This window comes from Bos mutus, chromosome 7 (assembly GCF_027580195.1).
Source record: "Bos mutus isolate GX-2022 chromosome 7, NWIPB_WYAK_1.1, whole genome shotgun sequence".
Taxonomy (NCBI): domain Eukaryota; kingdom Metazoa; phylum Chordata; class Mammalia; order Artiodactyla; family Bovidae; genus Bos; species Bos mutus.
Window position 1 is genome coordinate 55,486,704 of NC_091623.1, and position 24,171 is coordinate 55,510,874.

At 52.6% G+C, this 24,171-nt stretch overlaps 1 protein-coding gene and 1 non-coding gene across 10 annotated transcripts in view; one reads left to right on the plus strand and one right to left on the minus strand.

Moving 5' to 3' along the window:
* The window catches only part of SMARCA4 (SWI/SNF related BAF chromatin remodeling complex subunit ATPase 4), a 90,256-nt gene extending 70,747 nt beyond the window's left edge, over nt 1-19,509 (plus strand). For 6 of the 9 annotated variants that reach the window (XM_070373671.1, XM_070373670.1, XM_070373673.1 and 3 more), the window contains 5 exons: nt 15,823-15,931; nt 16,179-16,280; nt 17,042-17,174; nt 17,271-17,413; nt 18,999-19,509. In XM_070373671.1, the coding sequence (XP_070229772.1) occupies nt 15,823-15,931; nt 16,179-16,280; nt 17,042-17,174; nt 17,271-17,413; nt 18,999-19,031 (520 nt within the window). In that variant the 3' untranslated portion in view covers nt 19,032-19,509. The remainder of the gene's footprint in view (nt 1-15,822; nt 15,932-16,178; nt 16,281-17,041; nt 17,175-17,270; nt 17,414-18,998) is intronic. The other 3 variants (XM_070373672.1, XM_070373676.1, XM_070373678.1) reach the window with 1 other exon arrangement.
* On the minus strand, nt 13,756-13,828 carry TRNAG-CCC (transfer RNA glycine (anticodon CCC)). The gene has a single exon. It is a non-coding gene; the product is annotated as a tRNA-Gly (tRNA).
* Nucleotides 19,510-24,171: the final 4,662 nt, after the last annotated feature.

Here is a 24,171-nt window from a genome sequence, read left to right on the forward strand (position 1 = left end):
ACACCCTCTTAACAGATGGGGAAAGTTGTTACAGACTGGGAAAGGAAAATCAGATTTTAAACAGGCGTAAAGGGACTTCCATGATGGTCTGTGGTTAAGACCTTGTGCTCGCTCCCAATGCAGGGAGCACAGGTATGATCCCAGGTGGGGAAACTGTAAGATTCTATGTGCCATATGGAGTGACCTTAAATAAAAATAAAATGGGCAGGGACTTCCTGGTGGTCGAGTGATCAAGAATCTGCCTGCCAGTGCACGGGACGTGGGTTGGATCCCTGGTCCGGTAAGATGTCACCTGCCACGGAGTGGCTAAGCTGGCGTGGCCCAGCTGCCAGTCCTACACTGTCGAGCCTGCGCTCTGCAACGAGAGGCCACCACAGTGAGAAGCCTAAGCACCCCAGCTGGAGAGTGGAGGAAGCCCGTGCATAGCACTGAAGACCCAGCACAGCCAGAGGTTTGAAAATAAACAAAACGGGCAAAAGGCGTGAACAGACACCTTCCAGAAGAGGATGGCTTGATGACCAGTCAGCATATGAAAAGGTGTTCTGATCACTGCACAAACGTCATGACCACAAGGAAACGTACGAGTGGATGGGAGTGATGTGCCCCCTCATGTGCCCCAGAACGTGGAGCTCCAGGACCTCACACGCTGCCCATGGGCGCACCGGGCTCTGGGCATTGTCTCCCAGAGCTGGACACACTGACTGCACTTCTGACGTGGCCACTCCAGTCCTAGTGCTGAGCGCACACGCCCACCAGAAGACACGCACAGGTGCGTCCATGGCAGCTCTGATCACAGCTGCCCTAAAGGAAACAGCCCAGCGTCCACCCCCGGGAGAACATGTCCACGGTGGCCCAATGGAGAGCAGAATTCAGCCAAGCACAGAAACAGCCAGCGTCGGCTCCCTGGAAGAATCTTACAGATGCTTTGTTGAGGGAGAGAAGCCAAACACTGACAAGTACACGTTCTGCGCTTCCAGTTACAGGAAGTTCAGAGGCTGATCACTGGTGATGGGTGTGGATCAGTGCTTACTTCCGGTGGGGGGACTTGACAGAGAAGAGGCACTAGGCCCTCTGGGACTTTGGAATCTGGGTCTGCACTTGAAAACCTTTACTAGGGGTACACCTCAGATGTATATACTTCCCCATAGCAGGCTACATCTCGGTTACAAAAAAAACCACAGGGCTTCCCTGGTGGTCCACTGGCTAAGAGGACCAGTGCAGGGGGCCCGGGTTCCACGCCTGCTCAGAGAACTAGGTCCCACATGCGGCAGCTAAGAGTTCACATTGCACAACTAAAGACCCCGCCTGGCGCAACGAAGACCTGGTGCAGCCAAGCAAATCAGTAAATAGACACTTGGAACCAGCATCTTACTGACAAGACCCTGGATATGTTCAAACCAAAGACAAGATATGTCAGCTGTCAGCCCACCTGCTGTCATCCTGTGACTTAGAGAAAAATCCATCTGAGCATCGTGTTTCGCCATCGGGACACAAGAGAAAGTGGCTCCCCCAGCTGCTGGGAACCGCCATTCTCCTGGCCTGTGTGAAATGGGTGGTAAATTGGTCTGGCATGGTGCAGGGAACCCTCGTCAAGACTAGTCTTTAGAACACAGAGATCCTGTTAGGGATTCTGCTATCCAGCCTGCCGAGAAACCCAGCTGCAATCACAGAGCTGAGCTCCCAGGCCTGTTGGACCCACACAGTGGTGCCTCCATTGAGGGTTGGAAAGGTGGCTGACATCTAACCTCATGTCCTCCTGGAATAGGCGGCCACGCTAGATTGGGCATGCCTGCTAAATCGCTTCAGTCAGTCCACCTCGTGTCCGACTCTGTGCGACCCCACGGACTGTAGCCCACCAGGCTCCTCTGTTTGTGGGATTTTTCAGGCAAGAACACTGCAGTGGGTTGCCATTTCCTTCTCCAACACTAGACTGGGAACTCTCCGTTAAGCTGGGGGAACTGCAGAGCAGTTACAAGAAGGACCGCGAATAAGACCATTCCAGGAAGTCCGCCCGCACTCCAGCTTTGAGATGAGTTTGGTTCTTGACTGGAGCTGGGCCTTCCACTTGCTGGGTTGCTGGTGGCCGCACAGGAAGAGATCAGACGAGGCACACAGTTGCTTCAGAGATGACGTGTGGGAACAAGCTGACATTTCTGATGTTCTCAGCAGACAGTTTGAAGTCCCGGGGAAAACCTCAGTGCGGTTCGTGCAGCTGTAGGATTAGGCCCTGCCCTGTCTCTTCTGACCACAGCTGCAGAGTCCAGGGTCTCCAGGTTCATCCTCAGACTCGATGATCCCCTGGAAGGACTCTCAGAACATTCTGAAAGCTGGTGTGCTCAGGGTGATGGTTTTTTACAGCGAAAGGACACAGGTTAGAACCAGCCGAAGGGAGAGGCATAGGGAGCAGCATCCTTCTGTGGCGTTGCAGGCAGCACCAACGTTGCTGGCAACATTACAGGAGGATGCACACGGAGCATTACCAGCCCGCAAGCCTTGCTGTCTGGGAACTCGGTCACATAGACATGACTGAGCACCCACGTGGCTGCCTGGTCTCCACCCCCTATGGTTGAGCTGATGCCGTGTGACCCCACACCTCTGCCTAGAATCACATTCATAGACTCTGTGCCCAAGGCCCCCAATTAAAGAAAGTCACCCCCGTCCCCCGTCCTGCCCAGGCAGGACATTCAAGGGCCGAGAGATGGCCTCCCAGCAGCTGAGGACAAAGGCCAGACCTTTCTTTGGGCCAGGTTATAATCTCTGTGATGCACCTGTCACCTACCTGGAAGGTTCTGAGGGACTGACCAGTGCGCCACACCAAGGAGAATAGACATAGAAATCGGAGGCAACCTAACGCACTTTTTTGTCTCAGACTTCCGACCACTCCTTCCCAGAAGGAAAAGTAAAACTTTGGGCTTAAAGATCCCATTTCACTTCCAGAACCCTGTGATTAGCTAAGCACTGTACTTGAGTTAAACGTGGATCTGAAGGAGAGACTGTTACAGCTTGATTCTTCTGGCTACCACAGAATGGTCACCAGACATTATCAGTAACTGGCTTCCATGGAGGGAGCCTGCCTTGCTGAGCCGGGCTCATGGAGCTGCCGTTCCAGCCCCTGGTGGTCATGGAGGCTCGATGCGGTCTCTCCAGAGAGAAGTGGCTGGGCCCGCCCTGAGCTGCCACTGATCAGCACCACTCCAAAGTTCGCTTTCAAGTGTTGATTTCAAGATCGCCCCACAGTTATGTCCAAATACCCATGCAGTCATGGTTGCTTGCACCTTCGCATCTATATCCTTGTCTGCATGCAGGTAATGTCCTGATTTGGAACCTTTTGCTCCCTTCATGTGTGTTCAGACTTAGGGCTGCCACACCCACCCTTCCCCAGTTCCCTGCCGCCCATCCATGTGCCCTGCGAGTAGCACGCCCTGGAGTTGTACGGCTTCTGACATTGGCATGTGCGGCTTCTGGCATTGGCAGCTACAACCCCCTGCTATGTCAGGATGAGGATGCACATCCCAGGACTTCACTGGTGGTCAGTGGCTAAGACTGTGCTCCCAGTGCAGGGGGCCTGGGTTCGATACATGGTCAGGGAACTAGATCCCACATGCCGTAAGTAAGAGTTCACATGCCACAGCTGAAGATCCTGAGTGCTGCAGCTAAAACCTGGAGCAGCCAAATAAATGAATAAGTAAATATATTTTTTAAATGATTAAGATGGTAAATTTAAAAGAAAGAAAATGCACCACCCGCTATGGGTTCACTATGGGAAAATGCTTGAAGAATCTGCAGTTGACCAGTCCTGGCCTGGGCAGCCCTGGAGGCCAAGCCTGCGTGCAGGGCCTCTCAGGGCACCTTCTTCTTGGTGCTTGGAAACCTGAAAACTACACAGAGGAGCCATCTGTTAAATAGCCATGAGTGAAACCAGAATTAATTAAGTTGGAAATAGAGATTTCCACTTTAAGCACGCAAATAAGTTAGGCTCCGGGGTCTGGCCAGGGACTGTGTGTGGTGCCAGCTGCTGTCTTCTCCCCCGACCCTTCGCAGGGAGGCAGCTGCTGGTGGCCAGAACATTTGGGCGCTGTCTCCAGATGCCAGTCAGCGGTCATGTGTCCCAGGGCCATGGCGCCTTTGGGACGGCTTCAGAGAAGTACATCTTCTAGAAGGCCCTTCCTTCTTCAGGGTTCAGCCTCCTTAGGACCCCACAGAACCCCCTCTGTGCCCAACTGGCTGGGGTGTAGAGCTAGACTGTTAGCAGCTCCAGGGCAGAGCTGTGGCTGCTGTAAAATCTGCATGGATGGTGGAGGCATGTCGGCACCAGGTGTCCTGAATTTGCTCACGGAGCCGAGGTTGTGCAAGAGAACATCTTTGTTTTTAGGAGATTCTCAGAAGTTATTCCCAGAGGGTTCAGAAAGCTGGTGATGTGTACAGGTGCCCAGGCTAAGCCTCCCAGAGCTGAGCTCCACTGGGTGGGGACCCAGAGGGCCCAGGTCCCCTTCTCCTGTCTTCTTACCAAGGACCCTGGAAAAACTGTAGGGGTCTGTAGATCTAGGGTCCATTACAAGATCCAGGGCTCCCCTGGTGCCTCAGTGGTTAAGAATCTGCCTGCTAATGCAGGAGTCATGGATTTGATCCCTGGTTCGGGGAGTTCCCACATCCCTCTTGAGCAACTAAACGCGCTCACCGTGACTGCTGACCCTGTGTTCCAGAGCCCATGTGCTGCAGCTGCTGAAGCCTGCAAACCCTAGGGCCCATACTCCACAAAAAGAGCAGCCACCGCAATGAGAAGCCCAAGCCCCGCAACTGGAGAATAGCCCCTGCTTGTCACAACTAGGGAAAAGCGTGCCCACCCACAAAGACCCAGCATAGCCAAAAATAAATACAATTATTTTTTTTTTAAAGGCACCAGAGTTCCCCTTGGGTGATGAAGGGCCCCATGGCATGCACCATGGCAGCTTCACCCGGGTCTGGGGCCCACTGCCCAGACCCTCTTGGCATTTGCCCTCTGCCCTTGGAGGCGGAGGGCAAATGCCTTGATTAGAATAAAAAAGCAGATACCTCTCCGGGGGAAAGGTTGTGCCTTGATTCATAAGAAAAACCAGGGCAGAGTCACAAGGCCCGGGCAGGTTGTTGAGCCGAAACCTTCTGTAGGAGAGGATGCCCCAGTTGGCTCCAGTCCCCTCAACATGGGCCTCTGGGGAGAAGAGAGCGGACGACAGTAGGCGGTCTTGGAGCCCTTTCCTGAGCGGGCAGGGAGGCCTCAGGCTTCTCCTGCCTCAGCCTGTGGCAGGCCACACTGGCCCTCTGTCAGGAGCCCAAGCTTGGGTCCTCCAGGGGCAGGAGGCAGGCCTCCACCTGCAGGGCCAGGTCTGGGGTCAGCGTCATCTGCCTGGCACCCAGTCTCCAGCCTGGCATGGGAGGCGCCCGGGTGAGATGTTGTGAGAAAGAGTGCTGATTGCTATCATCCAACCCCAGGCCAGTCAGCGTGGGCATGGGCCTGGCTGTTAGCCAAGTGGGGCTCCAGACCACAAGAAGGTTAACTTGGGTGGCCTTCTTGAGCCAGAATGAGATTCTGAGCCTGCCACAGACTCTGCTAGAAGAAGCTCCAGCTGCCCAGTGTGTCAGGCCAGTTCCACCCCCAGGCTTCACTCTGCTGGTGATTGCTGTGGTCTAGACAGATGCTTACTCCTTGGAAGGAAAGTTATGACCAACCTAGATAGCATATTCAAAAACAGAGACATTACTTTGCCAACAAAGGTCCGTCTAGTCAAGGCTATGGTTTTTCTAGTGGTCATGTATGGATGTGAGAGTTGGACTGTGAAGAAGGCTGAGTGCCGAAGAATTGATGCTTTTGAACTGTGGTGTTGGAGAAGACTCTTGAGAAGTCCCTTGGACTGCAAGGAGATCCAACCAGTCCATTCTAAAGGACATCAGCCCTGGGTGATCTTTGGAAGGAATGATGCTAAAGCTGAAACTCCAGTACTTTGGCCACCTCATGCGAAGAGTTGACTCATTGGAAAAGACTCTGATGCTGGGAGGGATTGGGGGCAAGAGGAGAAGGGGACGACAGAGGATGAGATGGCTGGATGGCATCACCGACTCAACGGACGTGAGTCTGAGTGAACTCCAGGAGATGGTGATGGACAGGGAGGCCTGGCGTGCTGCAGTTCATGGGGTCGCAAAGAGTTTACATGACTGAGCGACTGAACTGAACTGAACTGAGACAGAGCACGCCGAAGACCACAACAAAAAAAATAGGGATCCCATTCTAATGGTCTTCGTGGCTCATGTGCTCAGTCGTATCCAACTCTGCCATGCTAAGACTCCGTGCTCCCAATGCAGGGAGCCCAGGTTCGATCCCACGTGCCACAGCTGAGACACCTGGAGTAGATGGCACACCTGAGAGGTGGCCTGCGTTGTGATCTGCCTTCTGCCACTTGTCGTGTGGCCCTGGGTCTGCTGTCTTTTCTCCAGCAGAAAGGTTTCATTCAAGCTAAGTGGTTTCAAGTCCAGCATAACGGAGTTGGGGTTAGGTTTTCTTTAAAATGAGATTTGGATTTCATTGTTGAACTGTATTAAGAAACATGAACCTCAGGGACTTCGCCGACAGTCCAGTGGTTAAAAAACTTCCTCTTCCAATACAGGGGGTGTTGGTTCGATCCCAGGTTGGGGAGCTAAGATCCCACATGCCTCTAGGCCAAAAAACCAAAACATAAAAACAGGAGCAATATTATAACAAATTCAAGAAAGACTTTAAAAATGGTCCACATTGAAAAAAAAATCTTTAGGGCTTCCCTGGTGTCCCAGTGGTGAAGAATCCGCCTGCCAATGCAGGGGACACTTCTAACCCTGCTCTGGGAAGATCTCACTTGCAACGGAGCAGCTAAGCCCTTGCGCCACTACTACTGAGCCCGTGCTCTGCAACAAGAGAACCATCGCAATGAGAAGCCACGCACTCCAGGGAAGAGTAGGTCATTACAGCAAGAGAAAACCCCACACAGCAGTGAAGACCAGCACAGCCAAAAATAAAATTATTTTTAAAAAGAGACATAATGCCAAATGTAATGTGACCGTTGATTTCAAAAAATATTTTAAAAAGGAAGAAAGAAACATAAGCCCTCAGGCGTGTCATTGGCCCCCATAAAGCAGTCAGTTCACTAGAAATGTTGGTTCATTAGGTGCTAATTAATCAGCATCGTCACTTGCAGCCAGTCCAGCCCTCCCTCCTCAGGAGGAGGATCCTGTAATAAGGTCCCCCCTCCCCCTCCTCTGTTGGGAGAGTGTGTTGAGAGTGCAGGGCAGGTGGCCTAGAGACCTTTCCTATTGGCAGGTTCCTTGGTGAGTATTATCTCCTTTTACTCGTACATGAGGCTGGATTTTTCCTACACCACACAGCCATAAATCTGACACTTGAGATTGATCTCATAGCAGTGGATGCCCGGCAGGTGGAGGCTCTTAGTAAATATCTGTAAGTGGAACTGCTGTAGGTATTTCACTTTTCTGATTCTCGAAATGTCCTTGACTTTGTAATGGGTCAAAAATTGAACCTAGTAAGTAATTTTGTTCTAACATTTTTTGTAAAAAATAAGGATACATAGTTTTGGTGGGGTTTTTAAACACTTATTTATTCGGCTGCATCAGGTCTTAATTGCGGTACACGGGATCCTCGTTACAGCTTGCAGGTTCTTCACTGTGGCTCAGGGGCTTCTCTAGTGGCAAAGCACGTTGAGCTTGTGGGCTCTCGTCAAGGCGTGTGAGCTTAGTTGCCCCACAACATGTGGGATCTTAGTTCCCCAACCAAGGATCAAATCCATGTCTGCCTGTCATGGAAGGTGAATTCTTAACCACTGGACCATCAGAGTAGTTCCTGGACTAATAGCTTTTTAATATGTTTCATTATTTTATTTTCAGGTTTCGTGTATGATGTGCATGCATGTATCTTGAGATGCTGTATCAGATGAATGTTCTGCTGCTAGATCAGTTCGTAATATCCTGAGCTGCACCTGTCTGGGGCTTCTCTGGTGGCTCAGATGATAAAAAAAAATCTGCCTGCAGTGCAGGAGACCTGGGTCCAATCCCTGGGTCAGGAAGATCCCCTGGAGGAGGGCATGGCAACCCACTCCAGTATTCTTGCCTGGAGAATCCCCATGGACCAAGGAGCCTGGTGGGCCACCATCCATGTGGTCAGAGAAAGTCAGACACAACTGAGTGGCTAAGCACAGCTGCTCCTATCTAGGACCCTTGCTGATACATTTTACTGACTGAGTCAAAAGAGAAAATGGCCCAGGGCGAGAAGATGTTATCTAGAGGTGACGCTTACTCCTTGGAAGGAAAGTTATGACCAACCTAGATAGCAGAGACATTACTTTGCCAACAAAGGTCCGTCTAATCAAGGCTATGGGTTTTCCAGTGGTCATGTATGGATATGAGAATTGGACTGTGAAGAAGGCTGAGCACTGAAGAATTGATGCTTTTGAACTGTGGTATTGGAGAAGACTCTTGAGAGTCCCTTGGACTGCAAGGAGATCCAACCAGTCCATTCTGAAGGAGATCAGCCCTGGGATTTCTTTGGAAGGAATGATGCTGAAGCTGAAACGCCAGTACTTTGGCCACCTCATGTGAAGAGTTGACTCATTGGAAAAGACTCTGATGCTGGGAGGGATTGGGGGCAGGAGGAGAAGGGGACTCCAGAGGATGAGATGGCTGGATGGCATCACTGACTCGATGGACGTGAGTCTGAGTGAACTCCGGGAGTTGGTGATGGACAGGGAGGCCTGGCATGCTGCGATTCATGGGGCCGCAAAGAGTCGGACACGACTGAGCGACTGAACTGAACTGAACTAGGAAGATCTGCACTCTAGGAAGGAGAGCGGTGCTGAGGGACAGGGTGGGGCAAGTAGTAGGATCTATCAGGAGCACCATCTTCAGTTGACTGCTTCTGCTTCCCTGAGGCTCTCAGTGCGCAAGACAAGAGTGCTGCTGTGATCCATTTGCAGTGTCTACCCCTGTCAGAGGATGAGCAATGGGAGGCACCAAGCTGTATGTTATCATCCTTGGTACAGACATTCTTCCTGTTATTTTTAGGATTCATAACCAGGGCTCAACAAACCAAATCAGCAGAAATAAGATCTGGCTCACCACTTGTATGTGTATAGTCTGAATTAAGAATTTTTTCTTAAATGAGTTTCAGAGAATCAAAAGAATACTATCTGGGGACGTCCCTGGCAGTCTACTGGTCAGGACTCGGAGCTTCCACTTTAGGAGGTCTGAGTTTGATCCCTGATCAGGGAACTAAGATCCTGCAGGGTGTGTGGTGAGGCCATGAAAAGAAGATGACAACTATTTCATAGTATGAAATTATATGAAAATCAAAGTTTGTTTTTTTATAAATGACATACCTGGATAGTGTATTAAAACCTTAGACTGCATATTAAAAAGCAGAGACATCACTTTGCCAGCAAAGGTCCGTATAGTCAAGCTATGGTTTTTCCAGTAGTCATGTATAGATGTTAGAGTTGGACCTATAAAGAAGGCTGAGTGCTGAAGAATTGATGATTTTGAACCGTGGTGTTGGAGAAGACTGTTGAGAGTTCCTTGGACTGCAAGGAGATCAGTCCTGAGTGTTCATTGGAAGGACTGATGTTGAAGTTGAAACTCCAATACTTTGGCCACCTGATGCGAAGAGCTGACTTACTGGAAAAGACCCTGATGCTGGGAAAGACTGAGGGTAAGAGGAGAAGGGGGCAACAGAGGATGAGATGGTTGGATGGCATCATCAACTCAATGGACATGAATTTGAGCAAACTCTGGGAGACAGTGGAGGACAGAGGAGCCTGGCGTGCTGCAGTCCATGGGGTTGCAAAGAGCTGAACGTGACTGAGCAACTGCAGAACATAAATGAGGAACACAGCCAAACTCCCTTTGCCTACATGTTCTGTGTGGCCACTTCGGTGTGACAACGGCAGAGTTGAGTCATTGTGACCGAGGTGATATGGCACACAAAGGCTGTAACATTTACACTAGCTGTTCACAGATGAAGTTTGCTGACCCTCGATTTAGAACAGCGTGAGGGAAAGGATGGGAGAGACCCCTGACTTGGCCGAGGAGACCTGTGCTCGAGTCCTGCCTGCCCCCAGTTCCCAGTGTCCGGGCCAGCTCTCATAACCTCTCTGGTTTCTCCATCTGTTTGAATGGCATAACCAATGGATGATCTCTTAGATACTGAGAAACTTTTTTTTTAAGGGTTTTGTTTGTTTTTACTGCTTGAGGTCTTCGTTGCTGTGTGCAGGCTTTTCTCTAGTTGCGGTGAGTAGAGCTACTTACTAGCTGCAGAGCACAGGCTTTAGAGCTCGGGCTCAGTAGTTGTGGTGCACGGGCTTTGTAGCTCCTTGGCACATGAGATCTTCCCAGACTAGGGATCAAACCCGTGTGCCCTGCATTGGCAGGCTCACTGGACCACCAGGGAAGTCCTCTGATTCTTTATTTCTCCTTCACGTGTTGTAGGTTTTAAAGATATTTAGTTACTTATTTGACTGTACCGGATCTTAGTTGGGGCCTGTGGGACCTTAGTCCCCTGACCAAGTGCCCTGAACCTTGGCCCCCTCCATTGGCAGCATTGAATCATAGCCACTGGGCCACGAGGGAAGTCCCCCACATGTTGTAATTTTGTTTCAAGAACACGTGAAAGGATGTGTCATTTAGACTTTGGGGCTCTCCCCCACAGTGTGGTCAGCCTGGTTGTGACAAACCTCATTGAATAAGAAAGGACCAGTGGGCTAGATGTGGGAGGGGTTGAGGCTCCAGGCAGGGCCCTGGTCGCTCAGCCCCTCTGTGTGTCATGTCCCGTTGTGACAGGGACAGGACAGTGAATGAGGGAGAAGATCCCTGCTGCGGGAGCTAACATCTAGAGGCAGGAGATTAATTTCATTGTCATAGGTAACAGCTGCCATCGTTGCTGCCAAAGCAGGTGGCAGGGCAGGCTGGGGGCACGAGGGCCGTGGTGGGCGCTTCCGTTCTTTGTGTCTGAACTGGGGTCCTGGGAGGGTCCTGACAGCCTCGGGGTTCTCCCAGGCTCTTTCACTCCCCTCCCCTCTGCTACCGGGCGGCCGGACACAGAGCAGGGCTGGAGATGGAGTTCCAAGCAGCTCTGCCTGCAGAAACTTCTTGAGAGCCAGTCCTCACAGCAGCACGCTCTCTGGGCAGTGGGGTTCCTGCTCTTGCTGCCAGGGTCCTTTCTGGAACAGGGTGCTGTATGAATGACCATGTGGGGCAGGGCAAGGGGGCATCCTTGCTCAGAGACGGCCCTGCTGAAACCTGAGTTGGCACACTGCTCTGTGACCTTAGGGCTTGCACCCTGAGCCGTTTCTTCATTTAAATAATGTGTATTGAGCACCTGTTGTGGACCAGGGTTTATTCCTGGTGCAGAAGATAGAGCAGCAAATAAGACAGGCAAGGCCTCTGCCCTCGTGGCTTGTGTTCCAGCTAGTAAAGCCAGGCAAGACATGGTAGGGAAGATGATCGTTGCTGTGGACAAACACTAACCAGGATAACCAGCCTCGTGCCTAATAATGGGAAAGGATTAAAGCAGCAAAGCTTCCGGGGACTTCCTGGTGGTCCAGTGGTTAAGACTCCATGCTTCCACTGCAAGGGGCTTGGGTTCAATCCCTGGACAAGGAACTAAGATCCTATAAGCCTTGTGGCATGGTAAAAAGAAAAATAGCAAAGTCTTTCAAGAAGGAAATGCAATACTTCCATGACCTAGGGGTAGATAAAGATTTTTTTCACAAGACAAGAAACACCAGGTATAATAGGAAATATTGGTAAATTGGACTCAGATTAAAACTAAGGCCCCTTCCTCAAAAGACACCATCAAAGGAGTAAGAAGACACACCGTGGGGGCCTCCCTGGTGGTCCAGTGGCTGTGGCTCCGTGCTCCCAAGGCAGGGGCCCAGAGTTCAATCCCTGGTCGGGGAACTAGATCCCACACGCCACAACTAATGATCCTGCATCCCATAGCTAAGACCCAGTGCAGCCAAATATTTTTTTAAAAAAAGACATGCCATGAACTGGAGGTGTTTACGATGAATGTGCCCTACACAGAATTCCCAGGAGGAAAAGTAAGAAAACAAGGACTGCCTGGGAGAGGTCATCACATGACCAGTATACCTGTGATGATGCTCATCAAGGAAACGTGAATTAAAACCACAGGAGAGTCTGTGGCCATACTACCCTGAGTGTACACGAGCTCGTCTGATCTCAGAAGCTAAGCAGGGTTGGGCCTGGTTAGTACTTGGATGGGAAAACAACAAGAGATGCTGGTAGATGGCTCACCCACGGCCGGAAGAGTGAACATGGGCTCAGTTGCTACCAAAACAGCGCCCCTGCCTCCAGGACCAGGCCCCCCACCCCCCAGGGACCTTCCCACGTGATACAGGCCAAGAGCTGGGACACAGTGTCTGCGGCTGCTCACCATTTAATATCTCAGACCATAGCCCAGGTTCCTGCCACCAGCAGGGGGACAAGCAGACTGTGGCATGTGCCCACCATGGAGCATGTGGCGCAGCACAAGGGCCAACAAGAGCAGGTCTCAGAGCCATGCAGGGGGGTGGCCACGCCTGGGGGCGCACCCTCTGGGATCTCATGACCTAAAGTTCAAAAAGAGGCCAGGCTCGGCCAAGTCCTGGAAGCTGGGGGGGCTCAAGGAGTGAGTAAATGAAGATGTGTGACACCTTTATCTTTTTTCTTTCATATGTATTTGCTTATTTGGCTGCACCAGATCTTACTTGTGGCATACAAACTCTTAGTTGCAACACGTGGGTTGTAGTTCCCTGACCAGGGATTGAACCCCGGGCGCGTCCCCCTCCCCTGCATGGGAGTGTGGAGCCTTAGCCACTGGACCACCAGGGAAGTCCCTGTGCCTCTCTTTCACCTCAGCCATCCATTTTCATTACGAGGTGTCGTGGAGGTGATGTTTATATTGAGGCAAGAGCAGGAGCCAGGGTTCCCTGGGGGAGCAGCTGCTTGGGTGATTCTGAGGCGACTGAGCAGGTAGAGAGAGGCATGGACATCGGAGGTGGTGGGCCGCCCATCCTGGAGAGCCAAGCAGCCCCCAGAGCGCCGTGGGTTCTGTTCTCAGCAAGGAGGGACTTGGTGAGCAGGCCTGGAAGGCTCCCAGCCCCGGTGCATAGTGGGTGGGGGTGAGGTACTCTCCAGGGGATTTCTGAAGACAAAAAAGGATCTCTCAGCACTTTGGCAACCAGAGTTTTGCGGCAGTAGCTTTCCAAGAGGTCTGCATTGTCAGAGAGGATGGTTTTCAGAGTCCCCGTGGCCCTGGCACCCTGCCCCTCCCTCTCACATGACCAGTCCCCGGCCATCCATGCTCAGCACAACACACCAGACAATGGTTTTCAGGCAGGGTGGGCCTTCATTCCTCAGGGAAAAGGTTCCCCCAGAGGTTTGTGAGAGGGTTTTTATGACACGTTCCTCTGCGTAATGGTGCTAGAGTCCCCCGTCCTAAGTTCCCTGAAGGGCTCCAGGTACCCTGAGGCCAGGTCACCTGTATGATGGCAGGCATGTAGCCTTGGCACCACACGCATGCCCATTAGTGAGCTGCAGAATGAGTTCAGTGGATTTAAAACTGTCGTTTCATTTTATTTTGTTGTTGTTTTCTTTTTTAATTAACTTATTTGTTTATTCAACTTCGCTGCATTGATTCTGCATTGCGACACATGGCATCTTTAGTTACGGCATGTGGGGGTCTAGTTCCCTGACCAGGGATCGAACCTGGCCCCTCTGCATTGGGAGAGCAGAGTCTCAGCCACTGGACCATCAGGGAAGTCCCCAAACTGGTGTTTCTTAAAAAAAAGTGAAGTAAAGCGGGAATTCCTAGCATCCTCTACTGTGCAGGCACTTTAGTTACATCATACCTGCAGGCCCGTGTCCTGCTCAGAAGCGTAGTGACACTGCAGTCGAGATGGTAACGGAGAGCCCTTTGCTCAGGTTCCATGGGGAGGAACAGGGCCTGTGTGGGTTGAGGAGTCGGGCGCAGGTCTGGGCTCTGCTGGAACATCAGAAACCAGTTTCCCAGAGTGAGCGGGGTTGGCTTGTCTCCCATCACCCCGAGTCCACTTATCTGAAGTAGAGGCCCCAGCGTATTTCATGCCTGTTCACGTTTTTTTTGGAATTTATGTGAACAAATTCCAGTTTTCCTGTGGCCAAACCACCCACCACCCTGTTCATGAGAGAGAGGACACCAGTGCCCCTGGGGACAGGCCCTTGGGTGGGGACAGTGGCCTGGAGCTGGCCTCCCTCCCCACCCGCAGTGTGTGACCTGCCAGCCCCACACAAGGCAGGATGTGGCTGAGAACTCAGCCCGGAGGAAAGAGGGGGCTGGCCCTTGTTGAGCACAGGCGACCCCACTTCACGCTGGGCAGGGAGGCCAAGACCAGCAAGGCTGGTGTTCGGGCTGAGCTTCTCACCGGTTTCCTCATTACAGTTGGAATAACATAGTCCCTTGAGAACACGTGTGTCGTGCGTCTGGCCCAGAGATGGTAGTCTTCCGAGGCCAGTAATGTGCGAGGCCCGGGTTCCAGCCCCCGTGTTTCCCCGGGTGTGAGAGGGGGCCAGGGCCAAATGGCAGCAGCCTCTGGGGCGGGCAGTCCTGGCCAAGCTGCTCCCTGATGCCGCTGTGAGATGGGGCATCTGGCGACAAAACCCGAGAAGCAGTCAGGTCGTCACTGCTGTCTTCCTGGCTGGTAGACCAAAAACAAGCACGAGATGTGTTGAGGACGTGCAGACAGATGGACAGGCTGCCACCCTGTTCCCTGAGGACTGTCCTGAAAAGACCAGGAAGGCAGCAGTGTTGACGGGAGGCGGTGCTCCACTCCTGGTGCCCCCAGGACCGAATCCACCATCTCATACCTGCCCTGGAGGAGCCTGTGTTGTGAAGCAGCCAGGAGGAGCCCAGGCAGTGAGCGGGACCTAAATGAACCCACAGCCAGAGCACATGGGGCCCCGGGTGGAGAGAGTGGGAAAGGAGGGTGACCAGGCCCCCAGCCCCCTGGTTGGCCGCGCAGAGCCTCTTCTACCGTCTCTCTGGGAGACAGGATCCCCATTCTGGAGGCTGAAGGGACGCTGGGGGGGGTGTCTTGGTTCACCCCATTCCTTGTCCAGGCCCCCAGGGGGTTGTCGCCTTGGAGCCCAGTGCTTGGATTCCTCATTTCATGGCCACTGAGAGCTCTCCTTTCCTCTGCTCTCTGGTACAAAACCAGCGCTGCTTAGTGGAAAGAACTAGGAAACAGCTCTAGTCGCCCATTAGCATCTTGTCAGGGGGCATCTCTCCTTGGGTTTTTGCCTAGTTCTCTGAAGTTCACTGCTCATGAGCGCTACCCGAGTGAGGCACAACATGCTTGGAAAACCCATCTCTGAAAACGCTGTCATTTAACACTCCCGACACGAGCAAACTGATTTCTGTGTCATATGTAAATAAAGAGTTCTCCCTCGTGCAGGTGCCAAGGCTCTTGCTGCATGTGGCACGTGATGCTGTTTCCTCCAGGGCTGGGGTGGGGGGAGGTGGGTGAGTTCAGAGCCTCCATACAGATGCAGCAGCAGACCTCTCTGCTTGGCTGCCCCTCGGGAATGTTCCAGAACTCAACGAGTCTGCTCACATAACAGGAAATGACTCCTGAATGGACTTTAAAATTTCTCACTATCTCTGTCCTCCAGTGCCCAGGGTGGGGTAGTGGTTGTTGGGAGGAGGCTGCCAGGCAGAGGTAGGGGCTCCCCGGCAAGCAGGGCCTGCGAGTGACGCAGCCACGTCTCTCCTTACAGCAGCAGTGGACGCCAGCTCAGCGAGGTGTTCATCCAGCTGCCGTCCCGCAAGGAGCTGCCCGAGTACTACGAGCTCATCCGCAAGCCTGTGGACTTCAAGAAGATAAAGGTAATCCCGAGTCAAGTGCTTAGAGCCATGGGAAGTGGGAGCAGGGGTTCTTGGTCTTGGGAGCCCCCCCCAGGGGCCCTGGTCATTGGCCACTGGGGGCCTGAGGATGTGGCAGGTGACCCCATCACCCATGGCTGGGCCCCTGAGTCCACACACAGCCGGGGAGTTCCACTGTGACCTCGCCTTAGGTGGCTGGGACCCCGGGTGCCAGGGGGCCCCGAGATAAGGCCGCTTCTCCTGCCCCCAGGAGCGCATCCGCAACCACAAGTACCGCAGCCTCAACGACCTGGAGAAGGACGTGATGCTGCTGTGTCAGAACGCGCAGACCTTCAACCTGGAGGGCTCCCTGGTGAGCGGTCCTGGGCCCCCACTCCCCACCCCCGTGAATTGACCGGTTCAGAAAAAGGTTCCCTGCACCTCGGAGCACATCGCTCATTACAGAGGCCATATGTGTTCATTACTGAAAACACGGCAGAAGATAAAGATGAGCAAAATAGAAGAAATAGACTCAGTCCCATCCGTCCGTGGGGCCCTGGGCACACTCTGTTAACGTCCTGGAATCTGTTATGAAGTCATTCAGGGACGCTTTTGAAAGGACGTCCAGCTCTGTGCTGGGTCTTGTCCGGTGATGAGATTCACACACACAGCCTCAGCCTGGCAGTTTTCCTCATTGCTGGGATGAATGCCTCCTAGCAAAGAGACTTTAGAGTCGCACATGCCGGGGAATGCTGGCTTCAGTGAGGCCGTGCGTCTCTGATGCTAAACTACAGGCCATCTCAGAGCCTTTAACCGGGTGCTCGCTGCGATTCTTCAAGGGGAGAGAGGGGGACTTCCGTGGTGGTCCAGTGGCTAAGACTCTATGCTCCCAATGCAGAGAACCCAGGTTCAGTCCTTGGTCAGGGAACTGAATCCCACGTGCCACAGCTGAGAGTTCATGTGCCACAACTAAGACCCAGCGCAGCTAGATAAATAAATACTTGAAAAAAAAAAGGGACGCCTGACCTTCTGTCCAGGACCGTTTCATTGAGCTGTCCCTCGTCCGGGACCAGGCGGGCAGGCAGGCAGCCCCTCATCGGGCCCCCGACCTGAGCCCCGTGTGTCTCCACCCAGATCTATGAAGACTCCATCGTCCTGCAGTCGGTCTTCACCAGCGTGCGGCAGAAAATCGAGAAGGAGGACGACAGTGAAGGGGAGGAGAGCGAGGAGGAGGAGGAGGGCGAGGAGGAAGGCTCCGAGTCAGAGTGTGAGTCCTGGGGGTGGGGGTGGGAGGTCACATCCACCCCCAAGACACCCTGGGGCCCCGCGCTCACGTCTCCTTTCCTTCTGGTCCCCTCCCCAGCTCGCTCAGTCAAAGTGAAGATCAAGCTTGGCCGGAAGGAGAAGGCCCAGGATCGGCTCAAGGGGGGCCGGCGGCGGCCGAGCCGTGGGTCCAGGGCCAAGCCAGTGGTGAGCGACGACGACAGCGAGGAGGAGCAGGAGGAGGTGAGGTCCCCGCGCCCCGGGGCGGGCAGGTCACTGGCGTCTATTCTTCTTGCCAGGTCCTAGACCTGTGGGATGTTTTCAGACCCCCAATCCACAGACGAGGCTCAGTGTTACAGAGCGTGGGACTCAAACCCAAGTCCGTGCAGCCCTGGAACCAGTGCTCTTGGAGCCACTGGGCGTCGGGTTCAGACAGGGCATCCCTCCTCCCCACCCGACCCCCACAGTTCCCACTGCACAACCCCAGGCTGACCGTGAGGGGGCGGGAGGCAGGGAGTTGGAGATGCCTTCAGAGAGACCGGCCCCGCTCCCCCAGTGCTGTGGCATCCTCACCACACTGTGCTCCCCAGGCCTCTACTTGTGGCTCCGTCCTGGCCTGCCTCAGAGGGTTTCCAGACAGTGGTGGTGGGTTGCATAAAGCAAACAAAGTGAAAGTCCCATAGACCACAGTCCTATAAACAGGGGAGCTGACACCACGAACGGAGCTGTGAGTGGTACCTCGGTGATGGTCCCCCAGGCACACCAGGGAGGAGCCACGAGAACCACAGGAGCACCAAGCCTGTACAGTCTCCTGGGCCTGGGGACAGGAACAGACTCACTTGCTGCGTTTTAATAAGTTTTGCCCTCTGGCTCCCACCTGGACGCCTGGCCCTTCCCTGCTGCAGGACCTCTGAGCCTGCCTCCACTTCCACAAAGTAGGGAGGTCAAGTGCATTTCACGGGCCCCAGCTCCCAGCAGAAAGCTTGACAAGCACCATTTCATCATCGTTAGTCTTCTTGTAGAGCTATTTGCAGTAATAGCAAAACCAGGTGCCTCAGAATAATCCTGACCACTGACGTCTGTGGTCTTACGGGGATGTTAATGACATTCTGAACACGGGGAGCGGTGGCCTTGTGGTGGCCAGGAGAGTCTGGGCTGTACAGCTCCCTGTCTGCCCAGTCTGGATCCAGCAGCACCTTCTGTGGCCCTTGCTAAGGTGTTGAAAATGTTTACACAGAAGAGCAGAGATTGTGCGTGGTCAGGAATACCCAAGGTGGTTTTAAAGCCTCAGGTCAGGGGAATTCCCTGGTGACCCGGTGGTTAAGACTCAGCACTTTAACGGCTGAGGGCCTGGGTTTAATACCTGGCCAGGAAACTAAAATACCACAGACCTTGAGGCTCAGCCACAAAAACAGACAAAAAACCCCCCCACAGGTCAGGGGCACAGGGACAGGCAGTCAGCAGTGGGACAGAGCTGAGAAGGCCCAGCCTGCTTCCCAGGAACTAAGGAGTCGTCAATGTGAGGGTGCAGGGGCCAGTCCTTGGGAGAAAATGACATTTGGATGTGACCTTGGCAGCAGGGACTGAGGGCAAAGGTCACTCCACCCCAGCCTCAGTGTGGACAAGGCAGTTCTGCCTGAACTGGTGATTAAGTATATTTAAAGCAAAGGTCGGGGACTTCCCTGGTGGTCTAGTGGTTAAAACTTTGCACTTTCACACAGAGAGGCATAGGTTCAATCCCTGCTCGGGGAACTAAGATCCCACATGCTGTCTGGGTGCTCCCAAGGGCCAGGCTGACTCTCACTCTCTTCTCCTGTCCCCCTCCCAGGACCGCTCAGGAAGTGGCAGCGAGGAAGACTGAGTCCCGACATTCCAGAGTCTCGACCCCGAGCCCCTCGTTCCAGAGCCGAGACGGTGTTAGCCCTTAGCAGTAACGGGTAGCAGCAGATGTAGTTTCAGACTTGGGATAAAAACTGTATAAACGAAAATCTTCCATATTTATACGGCAGAGAAGATGTAGGACTGTCTGTGTCTGGCCCTGTCCTGGCATCAATAGCGTTTGTAACAGCATTAACTGTTTAAAAGGAGAAAAAAACCGAATTATGAATTGGGGAACACACGACACCTGTCTTTCTTCCCTTTCCCTGGCAGTACTGTTTCGGCCGCAGTTTGGAATCACTGTAGTTTAAAGCTGTGGATGCATGTGTGTAGCCGTCCACTCCTTGTACTGTATTTTATTGGACAGGTCAGACTCGCCGGGGCTGGGGGCCCAGAGGCCCGGCGAGGGTATGTCAGTGTCACTGGATGTCAAACAGTAATAAATTAAACCTCCAACAAAAGTCTCGGCTTCTGCTGAACTCATTGCCGGCTCCTGGCACGGGGGGAATGTCTGCAGCCGCCTACCCGAGCGACGCAAGGCCCTGGCTGAGGCCTCACTGTGTCTGCAGTCCTGTCCTCCCGTCACCAGATCCCGGGGGGCCCATTTCCTGGGGGAAGACACTGAGGCCCAGGCAAAGGAGGACCTTGCCTGGATGTCACACCATCTTGACTAGCAGCCTGGGCTCTCTCTGGGTCTCTCTCCACTGCCACTCCCCATCATTTGTTTAAGCCTACCATGTCATGCAGAGAGCAGACAGATCAGTCCCTGCCCCTTTGCAGCCACAGTGGGGTCAGGAAGACAGGTAAACAGGCAGGTGCCGTCAGCAGTTGAAGTCCTGACATAGGAAGCCCAGGGCATTGTGGGAACCCAGGTGATAAAGAGCTTCCAAGTCCAGAACTTACTTTAGGTCCTATTCTGTAGTTTTTGTGTCTCCCTTAAGATCTTACATTTGTGAGTCACTGTCATCATATTTGCCATTAATTCTTCATAAACATTGTTCACGTTAGTTTTATGAATGTTTGTACTAACTGCTTTGGGTGCAACATCTGGGCTCCCTCAGAGAACATTTCTATCAACTTACTTTTTTTTCCTCAGGGTAGGTCACACTTAGCTCTTTCTTCACATGTCTTGCTGCCTTTTCTTTCTTTCTTTCTTTTTTTTTTTTCAAAAACAGGCTTTTTTTTTCGGCCGTGCCATGTGGCCTGTGGGACCCCAGCTCCCCGACCAGGGATTGAACCTACACCCCTGGTAGGAAGAGAGCAGTGTCCTAACCACTGGACCACCAGGAAACTTTCTCAAAAATGGACATCTCTGGGGACTTCCCTGGCTGGCAGTCCAGTGGTTAAGAATCTGCCTTGCAATACAGGGGGATGTGGGTTTGATCCTTGGCCAGGGAACTAAGATCCCACATACCACAGAACAACTAAACCCACACACCCCAGCTAGAGAATCTGCGTGCCACAACAAAAGATCCACATGCCTCAGCCAAGATCCAACACAGCCAAATAAATAAATGATTTTAAGAAATGAACAGTTTTTTAAATAATAGATTTTAGCAACTCTGAATTCCTCTTTCCCCACACATGCAGGGAGTTGTCCTGGTGGTGGTTTTTTCTGTTTGTTTTAATAAGTGCTAAGTCGACTCTGTAGGGTCCCTCTCCCCACAGTGTGCAGCTGTTGATGTCTCTGCTAAATTTTTGAGTTTCTGCTTTTCATTATTTTTAGGCTGACTCCCTCAGGGAGTCACCCCTGGTTCGGTCTAGCTTCGGGGCCAGCCAGCGATGGCTTGGTTGTGCTCAAACCCCTGAGTCAGTGGGGCCCAAGCCTGGGGCGTGTGCTCCAGCCAGTTTGCAAGCCAGACCTGCCTTTGCTTCTCGCCCGTCCCTCTTGCATTTTCTCAGCGTGTGCACATGGCCTCCTGCAGGGCAGGTTGCCTGCGTTTGTGGGTTGATGGGGTCTGTCCGGCTCTCGTACAGCATGCTGCATACATGCGCCTTTTCAGACCCTCAGGATACGTGGGGCCAGCTATTCCATTCGACCTCCTGACTGAATAGATGGTACACCAGCAGCCGTATTGGGCCATGAGGTGATGCTGTGCGTAGGGGCGGCAAATACGAAAGGAACAACATACAGGCTGGTTTCCACCGAGACACCGACTCCAGACTGACACGAGAGAGGTCGTCTGTCCTGACTAGGTTGCCAATCTGTTGCCACCAGGATCTCAACCTCAGTGAGGAGACCTTGGCCTTCCCCATATACTTCCCCATACACTCTGAGATCTCTACTGTATCCAATTCACCCAGTGGCCTGAGGTGTTACTTGGCTCCAAGTCAGCCCCCTCCCACAGTGATGTTCATGGCCTGTCCTGGCCTGTAGAAGCTGGGAAACCAAAAAACTGCAATCTCCCACTGTTCCTACCTTCCCATTTAGTAATTATTCTTGAGTAAATCTTTCTTAATTTGTTTAATGTCTTCAGTTAATCTGCAGAATCCTGAAGTGGGTTGTTTGTGACAACTCTCTACTTTTATGGTTGCCTCTTTGGAATGCATTTGCCAAGATACTCACATGTCATTTTGAAAGTCTGCTTTTGTAAGGGGCGCTTCCATGGCTGTTCAGTGGCTAAGACTCAGAGCTTTCAATGCAGGAGGCATGGGTTCGATCCCTGGTAGGGGAACGAAGATCCCACATGCCACGTGTGTGTGTGTGTGCTTAGTCGCTCAGTTGTGTCTGACTTTTTGTGACCCTGTGGACTCAGGCTCCCCTGTCAATGAAAGTTTCCAGGCAAGAATACTGGAGTGGGTTGCTATTTCTTCCTCCAGGGGATCTTCCCAACCCAGGGCTAGAACCTGCATCTTTACCTGGGAAGCCACATGCCATATGGCAGAGCCAAAAAAAGAAAAAAAAAATACACATTTTTGTGTGTGAATGACTTTGACTTCATTTTAATAGATTTAGGTGTATTTTAATGTTTACAGAAAATCAGCTCACAAACCCTTGATTTCATAGTATTCACTGAGGCCAGTGTAAAAAAGAGTCCCTTGGTGGGGGATGGGGGCAGATGGGAAGTATATGTGGAATTTGAACAGGAGAAAATATGTATCTGATGGGCTTCTCTGGTGGCCCACTGGTTGAGAATCCATCTACCAATGCAGGAGACTTGGGTTCGATCCCTGGGTCAGGAAGTTCCCCTGGAGAAGGAAAATGGCAACCCACTCCAGTATTCTTGCCTGGGAAATCCCATGGGCAGAGGAACCCGGCGGGCTACAGTCCATGGGGTTGCAAAAGAGTCGGACATGACTTGGTGACTAAACAACATCAATGTGTCTAATCACAGTTTGTTGGGGAATGGATGGCAGAAAAATTCAGAATAATGTTGACTTGTCGGCCATGAGTTCACGTCTTGCCTCTCTCCTGTCAGTCTGGAGTTGGTATCTCAGTGTTGGAGAACAGCTTCTATCTTGTTACTTTCAGCATCACCTCATGACACAAGAGGGCTGCTGGTGCTCCATCTATCCATTTCACATCCCAGACATCCACGAGGAGACAAGGAGAAGGAGAAAGGCCCACCCATCCTTTAGAGATCCTCTCTGGAAACCAATACTTCACTTTCTTATGTGCTGCAATATAGTCAAATGGCCATACCTCTAGCTGCACAGGAAGCTAAGAAACGCAGCCTATCTGGTGCCTATGTGCCCTGCTGAAGTTGTGGGCACACCACTTTCTTGCTCACTGCCTACTTTGCATTGGTTAGTGCCAGTCTTCAGATGAGTAAACAGGCACAGAGAAGAGAAGGACTTGCCCAAGGCTGCATGGCCAGTCCTAGACCCGGTGGTTGTCAAGCTCTGTTCACCTTCCTCCCAAGTTGAGTGGTCATGGGTTTGAATTCTGGCCCTGCCATGTACAGGCTCTGTGACTTCGGGCAGCTCTCTGCACCTCTGAGCCCACTGAGAGATAACCCAAAAACCTCATGGAGATTTGTGTTTTTCTTTGGGCATTTTTGTATTTTCTAGGGTGACAATGAAAAGAAATAATTTTTCAGAGGGAAAAAAATGAAGGGAATCAAGAACTAGTTGAGCTGAACGTCCTCACTTGCAAAGCCAAGGGTGATGGTGGCCCAGGGACAAGTGGGCTGTGGCGAGGGCGAGAGGTCAGCCCCCTGGCCTGGCTCTCCCACACTGACCATGACTTGAGGTCCTGGAACCAGCCTGGCTGGCCCTCGTGTGGACGCTGGCCATGAACCAGGGACCTCCACCAACCTGAACTGTCGCTCCTGGTGACAGCTGCTAACTGTCCTCTTGCAAGCCCCACTGGCCTGTGCTTTCAGCACGCTTCTGTCCAGACAGTCCTTTCCCCTCTATCTCTGTCCTGCTGGCCAGTGCCTTCCTCCCCCATTTATCCCAGCAATCCTGAGGGGTGGGGGCCTGCCTTCCCGTTTCACAGAGGACACAAGTGAAGCTCAGAGAGGTTGAGGCACTTGCCTAAGGCCACACAGATCTGGGCTCAGGTTTGTGGGGCCCAAGCATGAACCCTTGGAGACTGGGACCTCTGAATCTGGAGGAGAGGCCCTGGGTCTGGCAGCGTGAAATAGCCCCTGGAAAGGGTGAACTGAGTAATGGAACACAGGTCTTTGTGTCCTCAGTGGAGCAGGCAGGCAGGCCCCAGCAAGACTTGGGCAAGCAAGTTCTTTCGACTGGAATGCCAGATGGTCAGGGCATGATGGGAGTCCCTGGGGTGCCCTGGCACAGCCAGGACTGGGGGAAAGGCAGTCAGGAAAAATATGGAGCATCACATGTGACAGGTGGTCACACTGTCTCCCTCCCCACATGCACTTCTGGAACCTGGTAACTACATCATCAAGGCTGGAATCTAGGGGCTTCCCTGGAGGCACAGTGGACTGCAATCCACCTGCCAACGCAGCGGACACAGGTTTGATCCCTGGTCCGGGAGGATTCCACATGCTGCAAGGCAACTACGCCTGTGAGCCACGGTTACTGAAGCCTGTGTGCCTGGAGCCCAAGCTCCGCAACAAGAGAAGCCACCGCATTGTGAAGCCCACCCACTGCCACGAAGAGTAGCCACTGCTCACTGAAACCAGAGAAAGACCGTGAGCAGCAAAGAAGAC